Source organism: Amblyraja radiata, chromosome 12, assembly GCF_010909765.2.
Source record: "Amblyraja radiata isolate CabotCenter1 chromosome 12, sAmbRad1.1.pri, whole genome shotgun sequence".
Lineage (NCBI taxonomy): Eukaryota > Metazoa > Chordata > Chondrichthyes > Rajiformes > Rajidae > Amblyraja > Amblyraja radiata.
In genome coordinates this window covers 55,609,771-55,636,565 of record NC_045967.1, presented here as the reverse complement: position 1 = coordinate 55,636,565, position 26,795 = coordinate 55,609,771, and the positions used below count along the sequence as shown (strand labels likewise).

Sequence of the window (26,795 nt, the reverse complement as noted above, 5' to 3'; positions counted from 1 at the left end):
CATTTGGATTAGGGTCTCGACCCGAAATGTCACCTATTCCTTCGCTCCATAGATGCTGCCACACCCGCTGAGTTTCTCCAGCATTTTTGTCAACCTTTGAAGCATTGTGTTCAGTTTTGATCACCCTGTTCTAGGAAGGATGTTGTTAAGCTGGAGAGGGAGCAGAGAAGATTTACGAGGCTATTGCCAGGACTGGGGGGCCTGACCTTGAGGGAGAGATTGAGCAGGCCAAGACTTTATTCCCTGGAGCGCAAGAGAGCGAAGGGTGATCTTATCGTGGTGTATAAGATCACGAGGGGAATAGATTGGGTAGATGCACGGAATTTTTTTACTAAGAGTGGGGGAAGCAAGAGCCGGGTGACATAGGTTAAGGTGACGGGAAAGATTCAATAAGAACCTGAGGGGCAACGTTTCCATGCAGAGGGTGGTGGGTATATCAAATGAGATGCCACAGGAGGTAGTTGAGACAGGTACTATAATAGCATTCAAAGACATTTGGACAGGTACATGGATAGGAAAGGTTTTGAGGGAGATGAGCCAAATGCGGGCAGTGGGACTAATGTAGTGGGGGCATGTTGGTAGGCGTGGGCAAGTTGGGCTGAAGGGCCTGTTTCCATGCTATATGACAATAACAATTATATCTATTCATCTTTATAGAAAATAGGTGCAGGAGTAGGCCATTCGGCCCTTCGAGCCTGCACCGCTATTCAATTTGATCATGGCTGATCATCCAACTCAGTATCCTGTACCTGCCTTCTCTCCATACCCCCTGATCCCTTTAGCCACAAAGGCCACATATAACTCCCTCTCAAATATAGCCAATGAACTGGCCTCAACTACCTTATGTGGCAGAGAATTCCAGAGATTCACCACTCTCTGTGCGAAAAATGTTTTCCTCATCTCGGTCCTAAAAGATTTCCCCCTTACCCTTAAACTGTGACCCCTTGTTCTGGACTTCCCCAACATTGGGAACAATCTTCCTGCATCTAGCCTGTACAACCCCTTAAGAATTTTGTAAGTTTCTATAAGATCCCCCCTCAATCTTCTAAATACTAGCGAGTACAAGCTATCTTGAATATGTCAAGTTTCTGAGCAACATTTTCTGTTAACTTGTCCTGTTATGAAGCAGAGTTGAAGTTCTGAGCGGCGACAGTGTAATTGCCTGGTGGAATGGATTTGAAGGACTTATTCCTATTATTGTGCCCTTGAATGTGCAGGATAGTTTTTTGCAGCAATACATAGAAGTACCTACTAGAGAAGGGGCGGTGCTGGACCTCCTGTTAGGAAATGAGACGGGTCAGGTGGCAGAGGTATGCGTTGGGGAACAGTTCGGTCCAGTGATCGCAATACCATTAGTTTCAATATAATTATGGAGAGGGTCAGAACTGGACCTAGGGTTGAGATTTTTGATTGGAAAAAGGCTAACTTTGAGGAGATGCGAAAGGATTTAAAAGGAGTAAATTGGGACAGTTTGTTTTATGGGAAAGATGTGGAAGAGAAATGGAGGACATTTAAAGGTGAAATTTTAAGAGTACAGAATCTTTATGTCCCTGTTCGGTTGAAAGGAAATAGTAAAAATTGGAAATAGCCATGGTTTTCAAGGGAAATTGGACACGGTTCAGAAAAAGAGAGAGATCTACAATAATTATAGGCAGCATGGAGTAAATGAGGTGCTTGAGGAGTATAAAGAATGTAAAAAGAATCTTAAGAAATAAATTAGAAAAGCTAAAAGAAGATATGAGGTTGCTTTGGCAAGTAAGGTGAAAGTAAATCCAAAGGGTTTCTACAGCTATATTAATAGCAAAAGGATAACGAGGGATAAAATTGGTCCATTAGAGAGTCAGAGTGGACAGCTATCTGCAGAGCCAAAAGAGATGGGGGAGATAGTGAACAATTTATTTTCTTCGGTATTCACCAAGGAGAAGGATATTGAATTATGTGAGGTAAGGGAAACAAGTAGTGTAGCTATGGAAACTATGAGATTCAAAGAAGAGGAAGTACTGACACTTTTGAGAAATATAAAAGTGGATAAGTCTCCAGGTCCGGACAGGATATTCCCTAGGACATTGAGGGAAGTTAGTGTAGAAATAGCAGGGGCTATGACAGAAATATTTTAAATGTCATTAGAAACGGGAATAGTGCCGGAGGATTAGCGTACTGCGCATGTTGTTCCATTGTTTAAAAAGGGGTCTAAGAGTAAACCTAGCAATTATAGACCTGTTAGTTTGACGTCAGTGGTGGGCAAATTAATGGAAAGGATACTTAGAGATAATATATATAAGCATCTGGATAAACAGGGTCTGATTAGGAACAGTCAACATGGATTTGTGCCTGGAAGGTCATGTTTGACTAATCTTCTTGAATTTTTTGAAGAGGTAACTCGGGAAATTGATGAGGGTAAAGCAATGGATGTTGTATATATGGACTTCAGTAAGCCCTTTGACAAGGTTCCTCACGGAAGGTTGGTTAAGAAGGTTCAATTGTTGGGTATTAATGGTGGAGTAGCAAGATGGATTCAACAGTGGCTGAATGGGAGATGCCAGAGAGTAATGGTGGATGGTTGTTTGTCAGGTTGGAGGCCAGTGACGAGTGGGGTGCCACAGGGATCTGTGTTGGGTCCACTGTTGTTTGTTATGTACATCAATGATCTGGATGATGGTGTGGTAAATTGGATTAGTAAGTATGCAGATGATACTAAGATAGGTGGGGTTGTGGATAATGAAGTAGATTTTCAAAGTCTACAGAGAGATTTATGCCAGTTGGAAGAGTGGGCTGAAAGATGGCAGATGGAGTTTAATGCTGATAAGTGTGAGGTGCTACATCTTGGCAGGACAAATCAAAATAGGACGTACATGGTAAATGGTAGGGAATTGAAGAATGCAGGTGAACAGAGGGATCTGGGAATAACTGTGCACAGTTCCCTGAAAGTGGAATCTCATGTAGATAGGGTGGTAAAGAAAGCTTTTGGTGTGCTGGCCTTTATAAATTAGAGCATTGAGTATAGAAGTTGGGATGTAATGTTAAAATTGTACAAGGCATTGGTGAGGCCAATTCTGGAGTATGGTGTACAATTTTGGTCGCCTAATTATAGGAAGGATGTCAACAAAATAGAGAGAGTACAGAGGAGATTTACTAGAATGTTGCCTGGGTTTCAGCAACTAAGTTACAGAGAAAGGTTGAATAAGTTAGGGCTTTATTCTTTGGAGCGCAGAAGGTTAAGGGGGGACTTGATAGAGGTCTTTAAAATGATGCGAGGGATAGACAGAGTTGACGTGGATAAGCTTTTCCCACTGAGAGTAGGGAAAATTCAAACAAGGGGACATGATTTGAGAATTAAGGGACAGAAGTTTAGGGGTAACATGAGGGGGAACTTCTTTACTCAGAGAGTGGTGGCTGTTTGGAATGAGCTTCCAGTAAAGGCGGTGGAGGCAGGTTCGTTTTTATCATTTAAAAATAAATTGGATAGTTATATGGACGGGAAAGGAATGGAGGGTTATGGTCTGAGCGCAGGTATATGGGACTAGGGGAGAATACGTGTTCGGCACGGACTAGAAGGGTCGAGATGGCCTGTTTCCGTGCTGTAATTGTTATATGGTTATATGGAATATTTAAACGCATTTAGTTTGATCGTATTTCCTCTTTCGGATATTTCTGTACATTTGTATAAATTGAAGATGCATTGTTGTCATAATTAGCTAACTTAACCATCTCGTTGTTGCCATCAGCGCTTGGAAACTTTGCAAACCCACATAACTTTTTCTTGCCACCATTATCTGACCAGTCTGCTGTACTAGGCAGGTCGACTAGATGTTTTTTAGATATAATCCATTTAAAAAATCGGTTCACAACTATTTTGCTATCGTTTCCATGATGATGTAAATATGATCAATTGTTTTTCCTGCATTAATATCATAACTGAAGTATGGTGGTGCAGTGTAGGAAGGAACAGCAGCTGCTGGTTTATACCGAAGGTAGACAGAGTGCTGGAGTAACTCAGCGGATCAGGCAGCATCTTTTGAGAAAAAAGATGGGTGACGTTTGACAAACTCTTCTTCAGACCAATGGTGCAGTGGTTGATTTAATTCAAAAGCTTGATTGAACAATCTAAAGACACAGTTCAAATCACCTTGGTCCTTGTGGATTTTAAGAGAATTAATTTAACTGAACTTTGAACCTTGTTAGTAATAGACTGTCATAAAAGGCAATCCATTTCTGGAAGGCCATTGAAACATATTAGTGATTCAGTAATCCTCCGTCATTTTCGCCTCCTCCAACGGGATCCGTTGGGATCACAATATATTTTACATAATATGTAAAAGAATATGTGATTCTGTTTGTAGTTTGTTTGGTTGTTTGTTAGTTTGTTTTTTGCACAAAGTCCGCGAGCATTGCCACTTTTCATTTCACTGCACATCTCGTATGTGTATGTGACGAATAAACCTGACTTGACCACCGACCACATCTTCCCATCTCCTCCCCTTTCGGCTTTCCGCAGAGACCGTAATTCCCTGGTCAATTCGTCCCTTCCCACCCAAACCACCCCCTCTCCTGGCACTTTCCCTTGCAACCGCAGGAAATGCTACACATGTCGCTTTACCTCCCCCCTTGACTCCATCCAAGGACTCAAGCAGTCGTTCCAGGTGTGGCAGAGGTTCACCTGCACCTCCTCCAACCTCATCTATTGCATCTGCTGCTCTAGGTGTCAGCTGCTCTTCATTGGTGAGACCAAGCGTAGGCTTGCCGATCGCTTCGCCCAACACCTCCACTCGGTTCGCAATAACCAACCTGATCTCCCGGTGGCTCAGCACTTCAACTCCCCCTCCCATTCCGAATCCGACCTTTCTGTCCTGGGCCTCCTCCATGGCCGGAGTGAGTCCCACCGCAAATTAGAGGAGCAGCACCTCATATTTCGCTTGGGTAGTTTACACCCCAGCGGTATGAACATTGACTTCTCCAATTTCAGATAGTCCTTGTTTTCTCCCTCTTACCCCTTCCCAGCTATCCCACACCCCTCCGTCTCTGCTTCCTTTCTTCTTCTCGCCCCCCTATCCCCACATCAGTCTGAAGTAGGGTCTCGACCCGAAACGTCAACTCTATTCCTTCGCTCCATAGATGCTGCCTCACCCGCTGAGTTTCTCCAGCATTTTTGTCTTCCTTCAAGTCACCTTGGTCCTTGTGGATTTTAAGTAAATTAATTGAACTAAACATTTCCAGAAATTGTGGGGAAAAACGTCTTGGTGATTGAACCTTGTTAGTAACAGACTGTCACAAAAAGCAATCCATTTCTGTTTGCCGATTGAAACATATTAGTGATTCAGTAAAGTGCCTCGTGGGAGGAAACCCACCATCCTTCCTAGGTTGGGCCTATTTGTGACATTTATGTGATCTATTTATATGAACAGGAAAGTGGTTGACACTTCCTTCTTAAATGACCCAGGAAGTCATTAATTTTAATTTATAGCCAGTATAAGAAAACAATGAGCATGATATCAGGTGGATCGGCCGGAATCGACCTAGTCTTTGAATTCAGACATAGCAGAGCTGCATTTGGTATGTTTGATATTGCCAAGTTATATCTCAAGCATCTATGCTTGGGAGTCTCAGTTACAGGAAGTATCCCACAGATTAGTTTAGTTTGGAAACAGGCACTTCTGCCCACTGAGTCTGCGCTGAGTCAGCAATCACCCTGCGCACTAACACAACCCTATCCCACGCATTAGGGATCATTTACATTTTTTATCAAAGCGAATTGACCTACAAACCTGTACGTCTTTGAAGTGTGGGGGGAAACCGGAGCACCTGGAGAAAACCCACGTGGCCACGGAGAGAATGTACGAACTCCGTACTGACAGCACCCGTAGTCAGTGATCGAGTCTGAGTCTCTAAGGCAGCAACTCTACCACTGCGTCTGTGCAGCCTTGAATTTAGATTATAAAGCCACATAAAAATAGAAACATGCGTCGGGTCACTCGGTCCCTTGTGCTGGCTCCACCGTTTCTCAAGGTCAAGGCTGATCTTTTTATTTCACACCCACGTTCCCCACACTAAATTCCCCATTTCCGTGATGCCCTCAAAATCTATGCCATCATCTTGACTATATTAACTAAACCTCCACATCGCTCGAGTAAAGACAAAGAACATAAAAAGTTTTTTCTCGGGTACATTGAGTAAAACAGCAGCCCTACTGTCGAAACATCAACCCGGAATGTCACCTATCCATGTTCACCAGAGATGCTGCCTGACCTGCTGAGTCACTCCGACACTCTATGTTTTGGGTAAAATAGGACGTTTCATTCTATGTATGGTTTTACCGCGATTGATGAGGGAATGTTTGTCAGTCAGTGGCAGTGAACAATATGTTTGCTAGCATTGACAACCCGTGGCTTCCTTCACACCAGAAAGCCCTTCTAATATACAAAAACTGAATAATTACGCAGAAGTGCCATTTTCTGTTCTAAGTAGACTTCACTGCGGTTTCTATTTTCACACTGAAATTGCTACTGAATAGTAATTTATTAACATTAGTTGAGGAGAAAAGAGCTTTCATGGCTTCTTCAACCAGTACCCAAAGCTGATTGCCACAATTGTCTGTGTGATAATTGTAGCAACTTGTTCTTTGTGAAATGGAGGCATTTAAAATCAAGGCATAAAATCAAGGTTAAGGCTAATGAATGTAAGTTTGTTATAATTTATGCCCAAGGTAATGGCTGTGCATTATAATTTGACATTGTGTGGGTGTCACACAGAACCAGAATCTACAGAACACATTATTATTGACACTTTTCCAATGGCCTCTCTGCTGCAGTCAGTCAAAAATGATGCTTAGGGACAAACAAAATCAAGAGAAAACCCTCTAATTATCATTGCTGTTTGTGGCACATTGGTGCATTTGAATTAGTTGTCTCCCTAGATAATAGCATTAACAATAGTTCAGAAAATATTTTGATGAATAAAGAGCTTTTTGATATGCAAAGGTCATGCAATGCACCAGATCAATGCAGGTCCTTGTTCGTTTGCACAAATGTCTTCGTCGAATGCTAATATTGATAATAATATTCAAACGGCCAAGTTCCAATTTTGTGACAATATTGTTGCCTGCTTTTGTCTGGAAGATGAATAGTTTTGGCATTTTACATTAACATCAAAGCTGACACACAGTGCGTACATTTGTGAGCTGGACAGTTTCAGTTTCTCACCTTTAGTGGTGGATGGACTTTGATCATATTTTACTTGGATGGTATTGGACGTTAGCTGCGTAATCAGATGGTATTGGGTGGTCAGTTTCAATTATGCACAAAGAAGACCAAGAAATGAGGCATTTATGTTCCCAGCATCTCTTCTGCTTTGCGCAAGTTATTTCCTCGAGGGGGAAAAAACACACAAAATGTTGGCTGGTAACAGGATTCCCACAAAGTTAATTTGCAAGTCAAACCGGTGGTAAGTAAGGCAAATGCAATGCTAGCATTTATTTCGAGAGGGCTAGAATACAAAATCGGGAATAGCATGCTGAGGCTTTATACGGTACTGGTCAGACCACATTTGGAATACTGTGAGCAGTTTTGGGCCCCATATCTGAGGAAGGATGTGCTGGCTCTGGAGAGGGTCCAGAGGAGGTTTATGTGAATGATCCCAGGAATGAGTGGGTTAACATGTGATGTGCGTTTGACAGCACTGGGCCTGTACTCGCTGGAGTTTAGAAGCAACAGGTCAGGTGATAAGTGGAGACCACAAAGGGCTGCAGATTGTGGAATCTACAACAAGAGTGGAACCATATAGGGAGGGCTGATGGAAATAGAGGGGATAGGATATCTAATGGGAGGAGTGTGTGGGGGGGAAGAGTATGTGGGAAAGGGGAAAATGGGTGATGAGCCTGGGTGGTGGGGTCAGAAAAAGGGTGTGTATGAGAGGACATGGCCACAAAGTAACAACAAATACACATCCCTTCTACGTCCACCCCCTGCCAGGTCCCCCTTAGTTAGTTAAAGCAGGTTACTGAAAATTGGAGAATTCAATATTCATGCCAAATGGTTGTAAACCAGCCGGATAGAATACGAGGTGTTGCTACTCTGGTTTGTGTGTGGCCTCACCCTGGCAGTGGATGAGCCATGGACTAATAGATCAGCGTGGGAATGGGATGGCGTATTAAAATGGTTTGCAAGCTGAAGATGGCCAAGGCGGACAGAGCGCAGGTGTTGGGCAAAGTGGTTGCATCATCTGTGCCTGACCTCTCCTATTCTAGAGGAGGCCAGTTCAGGAGCACCAAATATAGCAGAGGTTGGAGGAGGTGCACGTGAATCTCTGCCAAACTCAGAACGGCTGCTGATGTACTACATTGCTGGGAACAATATTCTGCATCTTCCCCAATGCTCTACCTATTGTCATGGGTTTGGCTTGATGTATAGCATTATCGGATCTGTTTTGGATAGCATGCAAAGCAAAGCTTTTCGCTGTACCTTGGTACACGTGACAACAATCAACCTAATTAGGTCCCTAGATGTCGGTGGTGTTGGAATGGTTGCATCATAGGCTTATATTAAGTGAGGTGGCTGAAAGCTTGAACGGAGCACAAGCACCAACACAGATCAATTGCGCTGAATGTTTTTTATTTATTTGAGATTCTATCTTGGTAGCGTTAGTCACCCCTGGGGTCATTGAGAAAAAAGACATTTCAAATTCTGGTTGCTTCCATTATATCCATGAGAAAAATATCCTGAAAGTATTGTTTCCTTGTGACAGAAATAGTCTGTTATTAACTGTGCATGTATGATTCAATCTTGCAGTGGGCTGTAATGTGGGCATTTGTGCTTTTATTTCCAGCCTTGAGTCATGAATCCATTTCTGGACGTCTCTATTTGTTCCATCTGATTTATTTAGTAGTCGGCATAGTGCATAGTGTATACCATTATATAACCACAGGTAGACACAAAATGCTGCAGTAACTCAGCGGGTGAGGCAGCATCTATGGAGAAAAGGAATTGGCGATATTTCTGGTCGAGACCACATTTTCTTTGTGGATCTGGCATGCACATTTGTTTCTGTTAGGTTCTGCATTCACATTCTGAGTAACTGATACTTTGCTTGGAAAAGCACCGGGGCCCACCGTAGAGTTTATTCTAACAAAAGGCAAAAGTACAAATAACAAAGTGCTGGAGTAACTCATCACCCATCCATATCCTCCAGAGATGCTGCCTGATCCGCTGAGTTAATCCAGCATTTTTGTACCTCTCCATGTCCTCCAGAGATTCTGCCTGACCCGCTGAGTTACTCCAGCACTTTGTGTTTTTGTTTGTAAACCAGCATCTGGAATTCCTTGTGTCTACAAATAACGGTACATCAGTTAAGTCACCAAAATGTTTTAAATTGGTTAATATATAATCAGACCGTCACCTCGTACACTAGCACTGCCCTACACACTAGGGACAATTTACAGTTTTAATTAACCGACAAACCTGTATGTCTTTGGAGTGTGGGAGGAAACCAGAGCACCCGGAGAAAACCCACATGGTCACGGGGAGAACATACAAACACCGTACTGACAGCACCCATGGTCAGGATGGAACCCGGGTCTCTGGCGCTGTGAGGCAGCAGCTCTACCACTGTGGTGCCCTTCAGTCTGCTCCAGGAAATGTATTTGAAATTAGTTGATTGTAGCAAAAAAAGATTTATAGTTAAACAGTGGCCTCTGTATTCCTTTCACAACATCTCAAAGAATTGAAGGATAAATGTTGGGCAGGATACAGAGGATTGATAAGTCCTATTTCTCTTCATGAAATCTGCCACTTAAAGGAACAGATTGGCCCTCATCCAAATAAATGCATCTCTAATATTGTAGAAGTCTTGCGGTGGATGTCAACTAAATCTGGTTAGTTAATGCTAGGGTATTGATCCAAATGATAAGAAAAATATATTCCCATCATGTCATTAATCATGTCATTAATCGTTAGAGTGTCATTGGTCTTGCTGTCTTTCACAATGTCAAGTTGATCAATTTCAATGGGGTACATTAGCATTGTTTTGGTTAAAATTGAATTGCGTTGCCAAAAGTGAGCCATAGGAACACAAGAACAAATTGTGCATGACACTCTATTTCTTACTGCCAGTCCCTGGCTTTTCACGCAGTTACTTCTGATTGTCTATGCACAATGTACTCTTCTTCACAGAGGGACCTCGGTGTCAAAGATAACAGTCTTTACATTCTGAGCAAAAAACAAAACTGCTGGAGGAACTCGAGCAGCAGCATCTGTGGAGGGAATGGATAGACAACACTTCAAGTTGGGTCTCTTCTTCGTCGGTCTGAAGAAGTCACAAAGAAAAAAGTAGTCTTCTCCCACCACAGATGCTGCCTGACCCGGTGAGGTCCTCCAGCAGATTGTTTTTTTTTGTTCAAGATTCCAGCATTCGATTAACATGTGAAGCCTGAAATCATGGGTCGATTACTCCCCTTGTGGCCCTGCGTTTTAATGTCCAGTCCAACTCTCTATATTCACACTGTCTTTTTCTATCGGTGTCATTAATACCAATGTGTACAATGACATCTGGCTGCTCACCCTCCCATTTGGAGAATTTCCTGCATTCACTGACAGACATCCTGGGAGGCAACGCACTATCCTCGTATCTCATTTGCAGCCATTCTAGCTCCCGTCTTCCCCTCTAACTATTGAGTCTCTTATCTCAGTAGCTCTTTTCCCTGCTATGCATCAGATCCAGTTGTAGTGCCACGTACATGGCTGCTGTTGTTCTCATCCGCCCCACTAACTGTATCCAAAACGGTATATGTGTTATGGAGGGGAACAACTACCGTATAGGTCTTGAACAATTAGTTTCATAATTAGTGACTGGGGACATTGGAATTAGGTGCTGATGGAGACCGATCAAGAGCAGCAATTTTTTGATTCATTCTTATGAACTTGCTGAAATGTTCATGCCTTTAAATATTCATCATCGGTGGTCACTCGAAACGAGTAAGACTGTCCTCTCATGGAGGACGCCTGTGCGTGACTTTGTTTAACGTGGGGAGACTGGTGCACAGACAGCCACCCCACGGTCCTTGACAAATCTGGGTCAGGATCCAGTGGCATGGAGTCCAAGACGACCGGAGACCCTTTTCTGCTGCAGCCTTCATCCGCCTTCCCAGCCGTTGTGACGCTCCACTAAGGTCAGCCATCGTCCTCCGCCTGTTCCACCGTTGAGGTCTTGGTTGGATTGCTCTTTGTCAGAGACCTCCCCCTCGACCTTACCGCCATGGGTGGCCCCACCAGGAGCATAGCTCCAGACGGCATCGCTCTCAGGAGCACACAAGCTTCTCCACCGCGACAAGGAGACAATCCACGGAAACTTATACTAACAAATAGCATTCCATCTCTTGAGTTTGCATTAGGGTTAGGATTTTTTTGTGAAAATATGTTTCTTGCCAGCTGAGGTGTTTATCAGGACTATGGCGCAACGGGTAGAGTTGCTGTCTCACAGCGCCAGACACCTGGAATTGATGGCGACCTCGGGTGCTGTCTGTACGGAGTTTGCACGTTCTCCTGTGATAACGTTGGTATCCTCTGGGTGCTCTGGTTTCTACCCACATCCCAAAGATATGCAGGTTTGTAGGTTGATTGGTCTCTGTAGATTGTTCCTGGTGTGTATGGAGTGGAGGAGAGAGTGGGCTAGCATAGGGCCTGTGGGTGGTTCTGGACTCGGTGGGCTTACAATTGTATTGTAAGGGCCCATTTCCAGGCTGAATATCTAAACTAAACTTGTTTTGTTCCTGAATAAAATGTACTGGCCTTTCAACGCGTTCTTTACATGAACAAAATAACATATTCCACCTCTTGATTTTGCAAGATATTTTGTGCAAATATAGTTCCTGCCTCTTCCTATGTTCAATGTTGTTCCAAACTTTGTTTCTTCAGGAGGAAGGAAGATTCAAGGAGATTGCAATCACACACCATGTGAAGGAAGGATGTGAGAGAGCTGATCCCACACAGTTTGAATTGTTGAAGGTCCTTGGTCAGGGATCTTTTGGAAAGGTTAGTGTTGGTGTTGATTTAGGAGCATTGGATCGATAACAGAAAGTCCACTCCATTTGTTAAATAAAAATTTAAATTACTTGCCCATTTTAGTCATTTCTATTAACGTTTACTCTTTACGATTGTGGAACAAATGAGAGGAAGCTTAAAGAAATACTAAAATGTTTTAAATGTATAAGCCTATTTTAATGTGCTCCTTAATAGTGTTGTTGCATCGGTACTGTGTTGTTGCTACTTCCAGTTTGAGGATCAATTCTCCATCAATCATCGGCTTCTTCAACCATCCTGCATAACCTACTTCTGCATGGCGAACCCGGCGGGCTTTACACTACTGTGGTTGTCCTATGTACTTTGTCTTTGGCATTGCCATGGTCTGGTTTGGTCTGACCAAACTTTGTGCCTTCCACCACAGTGATGAATGTTGTGGTGGATGTTTGTGTTAAATCTTTTATGGTGTATTGTGTGTTCTTTTTTTTTAAAGTACCGTTGCTGGCAAATTCATTTCACTGCACTTTATGTGTAAGTGACTTGACTTGACTTGACTTGGTTTATTTAGGATAAGTGATGATTCATTGTATACTTATTGTTATATACCTAATGTGTAGCAAGAACTTGTCGCCAGATTGCGATCCATTGTGTCAGAAGGAACTGTAGATGGACCCAAAAAGCTGAAGTAACTCAGCGGGTTAGACAGCATCTCTGGAGAAAAATAATAGGTGTTGTTTCGGGGTGAGACTCTTCCGAAGAGGGAGTCTCGACCTGAAACGCCATCTATTCCCTTTTCTCCAGAGATGCTGTCTGACCGGCTGAGTTACTCTATTTGCAATCTATTGTGCAATTTGTTCCCAAACTCCACCTGTATTGACCTTTGTCAGGGGCTGTATTATGTGGTACCATCTCATAAGCTTAGAAAGCAAAACCTATCCACTCCCCTACTGTTGCAAACTAGAAGCATACAAGAAAATTATTCATGCTGGTGGTTCAGTAGAAACTTTTAAGACTGTGTGTGCTAGAAATATGTAGATAAAATTCAAGGGAAATGAAGGGTTAAAAGGCTTTAAGAAAGTTAAGCATTGGGCGGCACGGTGGCATAGTGGTAGAGTTGCCGTCTTACAGAGGTAACAGTGACAGTCCCGGGTTCGATCCTGACCATGGGTGCTATCTGTACGGAGTTTGCATGTTCTCTCCGTGACCTATGTGGGTTTGCTCCGAGAACTTCTAATTTCCTCCCACACTCCAAAGACGTGCAGGTAGGTTAATTGGCCTACTTAAGCTTCTACAGCTTCTACAACAACACTATCACATTGCTGAACTCGGAGTCCCGCCGATAGATTTCTCCAGTCTCTCCGTCCACATTGTTTGCTTATTCTGTATTTTTTATTTCTATATTGCACTATTACTACGGACTGACGCTAAACTGCATTTCGTTGTACCCATACTTGTATCTGTGCAATGACAATAAAGTTGAATTGAATTGAATTGAATTGAATAAATGTAAAAATTGTCCCTAGTGTTGGATGGTGTTATCACTGGTCGGTTCGGTGCGGTGATCACTGGTCGGTGCGGTGCGGTGATCACTGGTCGGTGCGGTGCAGTGATCACTGGTCGGTGCGGTGCAGTGATCACTGGTCGGTGCGGTGCAGTGATCACTGGTCGGTGCGGTGCGGTGATCACTGGTCGGTGCGGTGCGGTGATCACTGGTCGGTGCGGTGCGGTGATCACTGGTCGGTGCGGTGCAGTGATCACTGGTCGGTGCGGTGCGGTGATCACTGGTCGGTGCGGTGCAGTGATCACTGGTCGGTGCAGTGATCACTGGTCGGTGCGGTGCGGTGATCACTGGTCGGTGCAGTGATCACTGGTCGGTGCGGTGATCACTGGTCGGTGCGGTGCAGTGATCACTGGTCGGTGCGGTGTGGTGATCACTGGTCGGTGCGGTGCGGTGATCACTGGTCGGTGCGGTGCAGTGATCACTGGTCGGTGCGGTGCGGTGATCACTGGTCGGTGCGGTGCAGTGATCACTGGTCGGTGCGGTGCGGTGATCACTGGTCGGTGCGGTGCAGTGATCACTGGTCGGTGCGGTGTGGTGATCACTGGTCGGTGCGGTGCGGTGATCACTGGTCGGTGCGGTGCGGTGATCACTGGTCGGTGCGGTGCGGTGATCACTGGTCGGTGTGGTGCGGTGATCACTGGTCGGTGCGGTGCGGTGATCACTGGTCGGTGCGGTGCGGTGATCACTGGTCGGTGCGGTGCAGTGATCACTGGTCGGTGTGGTGATCACTGGTCGGTGCGGTGATCACTGGTCGGTGCGGTGCGGTGATCACGGGTCGGTGCGGTGATCACTGGTCGGTGCGGTGCGGTGATCACTGGTCGGTGCGGTGATCACTGGTCGGTGCGGTGCAGTGATCACTGGTCGGTGCGGTGTGGTGATCACTGGTCGGTGTGGTGCAGTGATCACTGGTCAGTGCGGTGATCACTGGTGCAGTGATCACTGGTCGGTGCGGTGCGGTGATCACTGGTCGGTGCGGTGCAGTGATCACTGGTCGGTGCGGTGCGGTGATCACTGGTCGGTGCGGTGCGGTGATCACTGGTCGGTGCGGTGCAGTGATCACTGGTCGGTGCGGTGATCACTGGTCGGTGCGGTGATCACTGGTCGGTGCGGTGCGGTGATCACTGGTCGGTGCGGTGATCACTGGTCGGTGCGGTGCGGTGATCACTGGTCGGTGCGGTGCGGTGATCACTGGTCGGTGCGGTGCGGTGATCACTGGTCGGTGCGGTGCAGTGATCACTGGTCAGTGCGGTGCGGTGATCACTGGTCGGTGCGGTGCGGTGATCACTGGTCGGTGCGGTGCGGTGATCACTGGTCGGTGCGGTGCAGTGATCACTGGTCGGTGCGGTGCAGTGATCACTGGTCGGTGTGGTGCGGTGATCACCGGTCGGTGCGGTGCGGTGATCACTGGTCGGTGCGGTGCAGTGATCACTGGTCGGTGCGGTGGAGTGATCACCGGTCGGTGTGGTGCGGTGATCACTGGTCGGTGCGGTGCAGTGATCACTGGTCGGTGCGGTGCGGTGATCACTGGTCGGTGCGGTGCGGTGATCACTGGTCGGCGCGGACTCGGTGGGCCGAAGGGCCCGTTTCCGTCCTTTATCTCTAAACTAAAAACAGGTGAAGAATTTGGTGACTAACTCGTGCATTGTGTTAGTGATTACAGTAATTCCTATTTTAACTAATCCACCCACTTCTGGTCATTTTGCCTGCTGTGTTTTGAATATTTAATTTCAGCTGAATTCTAACATATTGTCTGTACTATTTCTTTATAATGAGGTCTTTTTGGTTAGAAAGATGATTGGTCCTGATGCTGAACAACTGTACGCAATGAAAGTGCTGAAGAAAGCCACTCTGAAAGGCAAGTCGCCATTCTTTCCTTTTCTCAGTTAATTGCTTGCCTATTTTGTAGATGGATTAAGATTGCAAAGAGCAGCAGATCACCATGTTTGCAATGTTCAAGTTGATATTTAATTTATAATTATAAATATATTAACATTTTTATCTATTGCAGCATAATTTATTTCTGTGAAAAACACCAATTTCAGACATATTCCTTGCTGCGAATAGTTTAACATTTCCAGATGCTTTTTCTCCCTCACTAGGTTTAGCTACTTATCATAAAATGATGACATGCAGTAGTCAGTATTTGAGCACAACAGTTCTGCAGACAAAGTCCAGTGTCTGCAATGGGATAGAGGTGAATCAAACAGTACCCGAGCTTATGGATAGACTGTGCAGAAGTCCAACAATAAGGGAAGAAGCTGTTTCTGAGTCTGGAGGTGCGCGTTTTCAGTTTTCTGTACCTTTTCCCCGATGGGAGCGGGAGAAGAAGGAATGACTGGGGTGGGACAAGTTGTTGAATTTCTGAGGCAGCTTGAAGTGTAGAACCAAGGTGGTGAGGCACCAGTCATTCAATAATAAGAATTCATCATCATCGGCGGTCACTCGAAACGAGTAAGACTGTCCTCTCATGGAGGACGCCTGTGCGTGACTTTGTTTAACGTGGGGAGACTGGTGCACAGACAGCCACCCCACGGTCCTTGACAGATCTGGGTCAGGATCCAGTTGCATGGAGTCCAAGACGACCGGAGACCCTTTTCTGCTGCAGCCTTCATCCGCCTTCCCAGCCGTTGTGACGCTCCACTAAGGTCAGCCATGTCCTCTGCCTATTCCACCATTGAGGTCTTGGTTGGATTGCTCTTTGTCAGAGACCTCCCCCTCGACCTTACAGCCATGGGTGGCCCTACCAGGAGCATAGCTCCAGACGACATCGCTCTCAGGATCTCAGGACCACACAAACTTCCCCACCACGACAAGGTGACAATCCACGGAGAAGATAATAAGAATTAATCAACACAACTTGGCTATTTTTTCCTAACGCATCTCTGACAATTTTAGTTCAACATAGAGTTGGGACTTTGGCATATTGCAGAGCCCTTTACACCAGGCACTGAAGGCACTGCAGTTCAAAAAAGTCAAATGTTCACTATTTGTCAAGTGTTTTTGCTACTTAATGAATACGTGCCGTCATTGACAATCAAATTTATATTATTCATTTTCAGTTCGGGACCGTGTCAGAACTAAAATGGAACGGGATATTCTCGTGGAAGTAAATCATCCATTTATAGTTAAATTACACTATGGCAAGTATCAAATTAATGTTCTACCTTTATATCTTGCTTTCAGTTAAATAATTTTACTTTGGTGTTTGTTGTATTTTGGACATAACACCAACCTGGCTGAGATTTTGCTGCCATCAGTAATAATTTGCGTTTCAGACCCGGTCTGAAGGGTCTCGACCCGAAAAATCACCCATTCCTTCTATCCAGAGATACTGCCTGATCGCTAAGTTACTCCAGCATATTATGTCTATCTTTGGTGAAAATCAGCATCTGCAGTTTCTTCCTACACAATAATAGACAATACACGATGGGTGAAGGAGTAGGCCATTCGGCCCTTTGAGCCAGCACCACCATTCAATGCGATCATGGCTGATCATCCACAATCAGTACCCCCCCCATTCCTGCCTTCTCCCCATATCCCCTGGCTCCGCTATTTTTAAGAGCCCTATCTAGCTCTCTCGTGAAAGTATCCAGAGAACCCGTTAATCAATGTTTTCAGTTGAAAGAATTGTATAAGCCAACATGTCCCAGCTACACTAGTGCCACCTATCTGTTTGGTCCATCTTCCTCCAAACGTGCCCTATCCATGTACCTCAGCTGGATCGGGGGCATACAGTAGTTCCAGCATATGGACCCGATTTTGGACTCTTTCTTTGAAAACTGTAGCAAAATATGGTGTGTGGGCCATGCAAAAGTATTTTCCACACAGTGAACAAGAGGCTCCCGTGCTGTATCTCTAAAATAAACCTGGCTTTTTAATCTCACTCAAATTACTCATTTTTATTTCAGCCTTTCAGACTGAAGGGAAACTTTATCTGATTTTAGATTTCCTCAGAGGAGGAGATGTATTTACACGTTTGTCCAAAGAGGTGAGATTTCAGAATTCTTTCCTGCTAAGAATGTTTTTTTTCTTTTTGTGCCAGTGAAAAATATAATGTTTTCGTTTGTCTTAAGAGTCCTACAGCATGGAAGCAGGCCCTTTGGCCCAAGTTGCCCATGCCAATTTAGTAGAGTAGACTAGAGTAGATATGCACTCTACTCTAATCCCACCTGCTCGCGTTTGGTCCATATCCCTCCAAACCTTGCATAGACACAAAATACTGAAGTAACTCAGTGGGTTGGGCAGCATCTCTGGAGAACATGGATAGGTGATGTTTTGGGTAGAGATCCTTCTACAGACTTCTTGAATCTAAAGAAAGTTTCACCTCAAAACGGGTGACACTGCTGAGTTACTCCAGCATTTTGTGTCTATCTTTGGTATAAACCAGCACCTGCAGCTCCATTTTATTACAATTTCCCTCGAAACCTTTCAGATCCATCTACCTCTCCAAATGTTTGTTATCGTACCTTCCTCAACTCCTTCCCCTGGCAGTACATTCCATGTACCCACCGTCCTCCGTGTGAAAAACCTGCCCCTCGGGTTCCTATTAAATCTTTCACTCTCACCGTAAACGCCTGTCCTCTGGTTCTTGATTCCACTACTCTAGGTAAAAGGCTCTATGCATTCACCCTGTCTATTCCCCTCATGATCGTACATACCTATACGGTCACCCTTTCATCCTCCTGTACTCCAAGGAATAAGGTCCTCGCCTGCTCAACCTCTCCCTACAGCTCAGTCCCTCAAGTCCCAGCAACGGGACGGTCACGGTGGGGCGACGGTAGTGTTGCTGCATTACAGCGAATGCAGCGCTGGAATCCCGGGTTCGATCCTGACTACTGGTGCTGCCTGTACGGAGTTTGCACGTCCTCCCCGTAATCTGCGTGGGTTTTTTCCGAGATCTTCGGTTTCCTCCCACACTCCAAAGACGTGCAGCTTTGTATGTTAATTGGCTTGGTAAATGTAACAAATTGTCCCTAGTGGGTGTAGGATAGTGTTAGTGTGCGGGGATCGCTGGTCGACGTGGACCGAAGGACTGTTTCTACGCTGTATCACAAAACTAAATTAAACATCCTTGTAAAAGTCCTATTTCTACTTTCATTTCCATCCTCCCTTAGTTGTGGAGGCTGCAAATATTTGTGCTGTTGCTATCGCCAATCACATTATGAATTTGCAGAAATATATAGTGTGTGTGTGTGGGGGGGGGGGGGGGGAAACAAATCCATTCTTAGTTGAAACTATTGCTCTTGTGTTAATTGAAGCGCAGTTTAATGTTGTAATGTGGTAGAAACTGATAAAAACAATACAGATTCTCATTTAGGTCATGTTTACTGAGGAAGATGTCAAATTCTACCTGGCAGAATTGGCACTTGCTTTGGATCACCTACACAGCTTGGGAATAGTGTACCGAGATCTAAAGCCTGAAAAGTAAATCCAATTATTTTTTAAATTATATTGCAAATATCATTTTCATAAATGTTCTTTGTGCACAGTTAAACAGTAAAGCTGCATATTTAATAATTACATGATTAAATACCATTACATAGTACCATTACATACCATTACATAGTAACATTTTATGGTTTGCAATTTTAATTGTATTTATTGAAGTAATATTAATGTAGATTGCTGCATATTCCTTAAGAGCAATAGCTCATAACTATTTACAAATACAATTATGAGTAGACTGATTTGTTTTAGGTATTTATTCAAATGTGTGTACATGTATTGGAGATTGTGAATTTTACTTTCAGCATTTTACTTGATGAAGGAGGACATATCAAGTTAACTGGTAGGTACATTCATCACCCGATGCATCAGTTATATAGATGTTTAAGAAGGAACTGCAGATGCTGGAAAATCAAAGGTAGACAAAAATGCTGGAGAAACTCAGCGGGTGAGGCAGCATCTATGGAGCGAAGGAAATAGGCGACGTTTCAGGTCGAGACCCTTCTTCAGACTCGGATGTAGCGGAGGTAGAGTTTGGGGATAGGGCCCTGGTACGCCTCGAACAAAGGTTGTTCGACATACCAAAGATTGTTTGACGTTCAACGTAGATTGACCCGAAACGTTGCCTATTCCTTCGCTCAATAGATACTGCCTGACCCGCTGAGTTTCTCCAGTATTTTTGTCCACCTTCATTTACATAGATAATTGTTTCTCTAAATGAACAAGCTGAAAGGTGACCAGTTGTTTTAAATATGTTGTTGAAGAACCGCCCGTGTTTTTTTGCTTAGTCCTATTGTTAGAGGTATTTGCATTCTATTTGTTACGACACAATAGAACTTTCTTTATCCCAGGAGGGAAATTAATCTGCCAACAGTCATAAAAACACAAGATACATGAAACATGAAATTAAAGTGACGAGTGGAAAGGATTGGGGGATGTGCAAAGATTGGGGGGGGGGGGAGTCTAACCCACGACAGAAGGGGGAGGAGTTGTACAGTTTGATAGCCACAGGGAAGGACCTCCTGTGGCGATCTGTTCTGCACCTTGGTGGAACCAGTCTGTTACTGAAGGTGCTCCTCAGGTAAGGTCGTTTGAATCCAGGCCCCATTTTCTATAAATAATGGGAGAAACACTGTTAACAAACTTGTCAACAAATGACGGCAACAGGCCAAACATCTGATTAAAAAAAAAAAAAATACATTATTAAAAAATCGCCTTTTTTTTTTAATTGCTTTCCTCCTGCTCAAGAAATATTGGATAAACTCTCATTTTCAATCCATTTAGATGGCAAGGAAGATTTTTTTAATTTCCAGTGCATAAATTAGCAGCAGGAAAGAATAGAGTTGCAACAATTTTTTATAGTGAATCCCTCCCTCCCTGATCATATTGATTTTTAAAACTGAAGAACCGAGTTAAAATTAATTTTTGGAAAAGATCACGGTATTAGTATATTAGATGGTCAAAACTGTGTCAAATCATTGTGTTATGGCTTAAGGAAGCAGAAAACGATATTTTGCAAGTTGCTTGTTCTAGGTTAATCTTTTAAATTGTGCATGCCATTTATTTTTGGTCCACTTGCATTTTGTTTATGCTACCCGACACTTTCTGGCTTTGCTAGGATAACTTTGAACATATGACATTATTGCAATAAAAGTCCAATGCAGCTTATCAGTTGCACCCAATGCACCTGTGGTAATGGGCAAACCTCCACAGCTGCCTGCAATTGCTCAAAGCAATCAATTTCTCAGAATAAGCTGACAAAAAACGTGATGGTTAACGAGCCTTGGAGGCAACAGTGCTCAAACATCTGCTTGATGAAACAATAACCAGGCAAGTAATTGCCAATAATATGTATCATGAGGTCTCTGTGAGCTCTTTGCCAGAATTGATGTTGGCTCCAACTGTAATAAGCGTGGTCAGCCTTTGAATTGGCCAGTGTCCACATTGAATACATTCAGCGCGGATACGTGAACGCGTTCTTTCTATTGGAAAACACTTGTTAGGACGGGAACAGTTCTGATCGTGGGTGCATGTTGTGGCAGAGCTGTTGAAGACAAGTGAGCTGCTGAACATTTCTGTTTGGAGTCCATCATTTCTTCTTGGGTCTCGACAGAGTTCCTCTGAAGGAGAGATCCTGCACACCACGAGTGACCAGCTCCATCCCAGTGGCTGTGACATCCATTGACCCAGCCCCAATACTGCTTGCCCTGTCCCACTTATGCCCCTGTCCCACTTAGGAAACCTCTGGAGACTTTGCGCCCCACCCAAGGTTTCCGTGCGGTTCCCGGAGGTTTTTGTCAGTCTCCCTACCTGCTTCCACTACCTGCAACCTCCGGGAACCGCACGGAAACCTTGGGTGGGGCGCAAAGTCTCCAGAGGTTTCCGTTCAGGTTTCCTAAGTGGGACAGGGGCTTACTGTTATATCAGTAATTTTGCTGCTCCTCAGAACTGCAAGGCTTCCTCGCTCTCCCGATAGACACTGGAGGTATAACTACCATCAACGTTAAATCATTAGGGCTGTTGTGGGTTCTTGAAAAGGTTAGCTTGCTTAAACATTAAGCATTGCAAATTGGTTGGTTGGATTGCTAGTTAAACAGCAGGAACTAGGAACTTTCTCAGACTTGCCAACTCACCCGTCCCGCTTTCTGGGCTACAATGATACCATATACCGAAAGCTAGTAAAAATAGAAGTCTGAAAATGGATGTATATGCTTGTGAAATCAATGAGGCTCTTTCCTTCAACTCAAGAAGTTTGCAGATGCAGTATTTGAAAGGAAAGAATGATAAGCATAACATATATAACATCACCTGTCGATGTCCTCCAGAGATGCTGCCTAACCCGCTGAGTTACTCCAACACTTTGTATCCACATTTGTTTCAGTGTCACTCTTGAATCCCCTGAAACCTCCTTCCAGGAGTGAATGACATTCACTGATATGTCGTTGATTGTGTTTGTTGGAGTAGTGCTCTCTACCACCTCGTTAAAGAACAAATGTGCACAGTTTTGTTCCTTACACTTGCCACCACCATGCCCCGCTTGCAACAGCGTGGTATTATTAACCTGTCCCTTGGTGCACATTGTGTTAGCAGAGCACTAACTACGGCATCTGCGTAAACCAGATCCAAGCATGAGCATTGATCAGAAAACAGCAGATGCTCAAAATCTAAAATAAAACTAGCAATCAATTTAGAAACGGAGTTAGTGTCTCAGGTCAAAGACCCTTCACCAGTACTTAATGGAAGTGCTGCCTTGTGAAACACACCTGCTGTGTTACACTCGGATAGCAATCCTAAGACTCCACCATGAATCAGATCTGGTGAATGGTGATCGTGTAATAGAGCTGATGGTTCCCAAGATGGTGTCCATGCTGGCAACGGAAGCAGATTACAATCACTCCACACTCTCAAATCTCGACTCCTGCAGCAACATTTATCATGTATCTATACACTCACAATGGCTCAACTGCAATCATGTATTGTCTTTCTGCTGACTGGTTAGCACGTTGACAAAAGCTTTTCACTGTACCTAGGTGCACGTGACAATAAACTAAATTGAATTTAGAAATGATTGTTTTGGTTAAGATGTAATGGAATTAAACTTCCGTGTACTTTGTATTGTTGTCCTGTGTTTTTGTTTAATCTCTGCTCACCAAATGGCGCTTGATACAATGTGACTTGCAATGTTTTTCTTGTTAAAGTGTAATAGTCTTTTTTTAGTAAATGACAAGTAAATATGTATAGCGTTTCCCTGACAGACATCATTACCACATCCACATCATAATCAATGTAAGTAGCATCAACTTCTCTAATGCAGAGTGGACAACTTAATGTTTAGTCATTTGTGACATTTAAAGAAGTGAACATTTTTACGTATTCATATTTTTGACATTATTCTGTTTATAGATTTTGGGCTAAGTAAAGAATCAGTTGACCAAGAAAAGAAGGCATACTCATTTTGTGGTACGGTGGAGTATATGGCACCAGAAGTAGTGAACAGGAGAGGTCACACACAGAGTGCAGATTGGTGGTCATTTGGCGTGCTCATGGTATGTGTGCAATTTTGCTTCACTTTAGTATTGTTCTGCCTGCTGCTGAACTTAAGGGCCTGTCCCACTTACACAATTTTTTTCGGCGACTGCCGTCACCCATCATAGTCGCAGCAGGTCGCCGCAAATTTTCAACATGTTCAATATCCAGCAGCGACCAGAACAAGGTACGACTCTTTAGGCGACCACTCACAACCATACAGGCTTCACCCCGCGACATGTCGCCAGGGTGACGCCTGTATGGCCGTGAGTCGTCTCCTCAGTCGCCCAAAGAGTCGTAGCATCTTTCTGGTCGCCGCTGAATTTTCAACATGTTGAACATTTTCAGCGACCTGCAACGACCTATGACAGGTGCCGGCAGTTGCCGAAAAAGTCGCGTAAGTGGGACAGGCCCATTAGTCTTCTTTCGTGTCATCTTCCATGTTTCAAATGTTGACATCGCTGTCATCGTCCGTCCTGAAAAGGACGCAAGCTTCCAACGACAATCAGTGGAAGCCATCACTTGTCACAATAGATGATGGTGGTTACAGAATTAGCTCAGGATACTTCCAGTTTCCAGCCCCGTGACGTGGACGCTTCTGCTATGGGGCCGCTGAACTTAGTGAAAATGACTATACGTACTCCGAATAACTCCATTTATATGTCAAGAGTGTTTTATGGTCGGTATGTCCCAGATAGAACAATGAAATTCTTACTTGCAGCAGCACAACAGAATATGTGAACATAGTACACTGTAAACAATATAATAAACAAGAAAAAAAGTTCTGTGTGTGAACTTTATATATGCACGCACGCACGCACAAAAGTGACAAACCATAATAGTGCTAAAAAACAAACAATAATAATATGTTGTTTGTTCTATATAAAGCCCCTGTCCCACTTAGGAAACCTGAACGGAAACCCCTGGAGATTTTGCGCCCCGCCCAAGGTTTCCGTGCGGTTCCTGGAGGTTTTTGTCAGTCTCCCTACCTGCTTCCACTACCTGCAACCTCTGGGAACCGCACGGAAACCTTGGGTGGGGCGCAAAGTCTCCAGAGGTTTCCGTTCAGATTTCCTAAGTGGGACAGGGGCATAAGTGTCCTGGCACACGTTTTGCTGGAAGTTTGGAAGGCTAAACTTCTATGGAATTTTTGGATATAAACTTAGACTCGTGGGAATTGTTAATGCTGAGATGAAGGGTTTGCACCTCAGCTGTAGAACTCCTGGTTGACTGTGGTCCCCGTGACCTGCTTTCCCTGATTGCTTGGGCAACAGACTCTAATAAACCAACTGTTACACTCTGGCAAAGTCAAAGCTGTTTCAGAGCTTTGCTAAATTTTGGAGAATAAAATGATGTGAATCATATCCCATTTTTATACGGCTAGAACCTTGAGGCTGCCAATGAAGTGTGTCTTATTTTTAATGTGTCTACCGTTCTTTGTCCATGTATTTGCAATTTAACAAATTCATGTGTATATATATATATCTATCCATGCCATGCTGGTGATCAATATTCAATATTTAAGCGGAGGTTATTATACAATTACTGATCAAACAATTATATACACTATAAATATCAAAGCTCTGTAAAACTTTGGCGCCAATGTAATTACTTTGCTTTTACTCTTTAGTTTGAGATGCTGACAGGCACATTACCATTCCAAGGTAAAGATCGAAATGAAACTATGAACATGATACTCAAGTAAGTTTGTTGGTTCTACCTTCGTGTGTAATGGCTTCATGGGTCGGGAGTTTCATGCCGGTTAACTTTGCTAAGCGTTGTTTAGTTTTGAGATACAGCATGGAAACAGGCCCACCGAGTCCGCGCTGAGCATCGATCGTCTATTTACATTAGTTACATAATTACATCATTGCACCTGGACGAGACCCACGCAGTCACAGACAGCACGTGCAAACTCCGCACGTACAGCGCCCGAGGTCAGGATCAAACCTGGGTCTCTGGCGCCGTGAGGCAGCAGCTCCACCCGTTTGTGCCACTGTGCCGACTGTGTCCTGCAATTTAAAAGATGTAAAAGATTACATTGGAATATGTTTTAAGTATGTCATAAACATGTTACACATGCAGGCATGCAGACGTACGTAGTTTGAGTCATTAGGTACAGAAGCAGGCCATTCAGTCCACTTAATACATGCTGACCGCTGAGCATCCTTTGACACTATTCCCATTTTATTCTCCCCTCATTCCACCCCTCAAGAAAACTTAACATAAATTTACAGCAGCCAAACAACCGACCATCCTGCACACCCTTGAGATGTGGGGGGAATCGAGAGCATATGGTGGAGACCCATTGGGTCACACTGAACGTGCAAACTCCACACTGAAATCTCTGGATTGAAGCCAGGCGACTAGATTTGTGAGGCAGCATCTCTATTAACTGCATCTCCGTGCCACCCTAAATAACCATTCATTCAGTCCTTCACAATAGAGAATTACAGGGAGACGGCAGGAGAATGGGGTTGAAAGGGAAAAATAGATCAGCCATGATCGAATGGCGGTGCAAACTCGATGGGCCGAATGGCCTAATTCTGTTGCTTTGTCTTATGAACTCGGTTAAGTAAATTATAGAATGGACATTTTCCCTTCCTAACCTTTTTGGAAATAATGTATTGGTATATTGGCATTAGCTCCTGGTGCAATTAAAATAAAAGCTGGTAATTAAGTTTGTCGGAAATGTGGAGCCTGTCGTGGTGCTGCAGCTCGTTGAGCAGGATCTTGCTAGTTTTGGGTAACGGAATAAAGTCAATCCAAATTCACTTAACAAGAACGGAGAGATTAAAATGCAAGTCTAGGATGTGGGTTTTAATGAGCAGTTCGTACAGATTGGCTTTGACCGTGAGTAATTATTCCTTTAATCAATTCTGAATGTTTTACTGATAGTTTACAAGTTTGTAATCCTAAATGGAAGGTCTGTGCAAAATGCATTAAGGGCCTGTCCCACTTGGTGATTGTTTTCGGCGACGGCCGGCGTCATTGACTGACGTGTCAGGGTCGCCGAAAGATTTTGAACTTTTCAAAATCCAGCGGAGACAATTTCCTTGAGGTTTACTCCAGGAGCATTTTCCATGACTGGATATGGCCGCAAGGCAGGAGAGGGAAAACTCTGATTTAAAACCTCCACTGCCTTGTGGCCATATCCAATCATGGAAAAGGCTCCAGGAGTAAACCGCAAGAAAATCCGGAGCCCCTAAGGCAGTTCGTCGTTGTCTACAACCTCGCTCTGGCAGCTCCTGCGACGGCGCTGGTGACCTGATACGTCAGTTAATGATGCCGACAGTCGCTGAAAAAATCGCTAAGTGCGACAGGCCCTTTATTCTAGTCTTGAAAACAGTGGTGCTGCAGTAAAGTTGCTGCCTTACAGCGCCAGAGACCCGGGTTTGATCCCGACTACAGAGTTTATACATTCTCCCTGTGACCACGTGGGTTCTCTCCGGGTGCTCCTGTTTCCACCCACATTCCAAAGACGTACAGGTTCATAGATTGTGTAGAAAGGAGCTGCAGATGCTGGTTTACACCGAAGATAGACACAAAATGCTGGAGTAACTCAGCAGGACAGGCTGCATCTCTGGAGAGAAGGAATGGGCGACGTTTCGGGTCGAGACCCTGCTTCAGACTGAATCAGGGGAGAGGGAAACACAGATATGGAAGGGTAAGGCGTGAGAATGAGACACCAAAGGGAAAGAAGTAGAATCGATCGTTGTTAGCTGGGGAAGGTGACAACGAAGCATACAAAGTGACAT

At 44.2% G+C, this 26,795-nt stretch overlaps 1 protein-coding gene across 1 annotated transcript in view; it reads left to right on the top strand.

The window, feature by feature from the left end:
• Nucleotides 1–26,795, top strand: part of LOC116979236 (ribosomal protein S6 kinase alpha-6) — an 83,246-nt gene that overhangs the window by 33,995 nt on the left and 22,456 nt on the right. Inside the window, exons 3-10 of the mRNA XM_033030820.1 lie at nucleotides 11,901–12,017; nucleotides 15,340–15,421; nucleotides 16,626–16,706; nucleotides 17,475–17,554; nucleotides 18,884–18,990; nucleotides 19,317–19,354; nucleotides 22,915–23,057; nucleotides 24,668–24,738. Of these exons, the coding sequence (XP_032886711.1) occupies nucleotides 11,901–12,017; nucleotides 15,340–15,421; nucleotides 16,626–16,706; nucleotides 17,475–17,554; nucleotides 18,884–18,990; nucleotides 19,317–19,354; nucleotides 22,915–23,057; nucleotides 24,668–24,738 (719 nt within the window). The remainder of the gene's footprint in view (nucleotides 1–11,900; nucleotides 12,018–15,339; nucleotides 15,422–16,625; nucleotides 16,707–17,474; nucleotides 17,555–18,883; nucleotides 18,991–19,316; nucleotides 19,355–22,914; nucleotides 23,058–24,667; nucleotides 24,739–26,795) is intronic.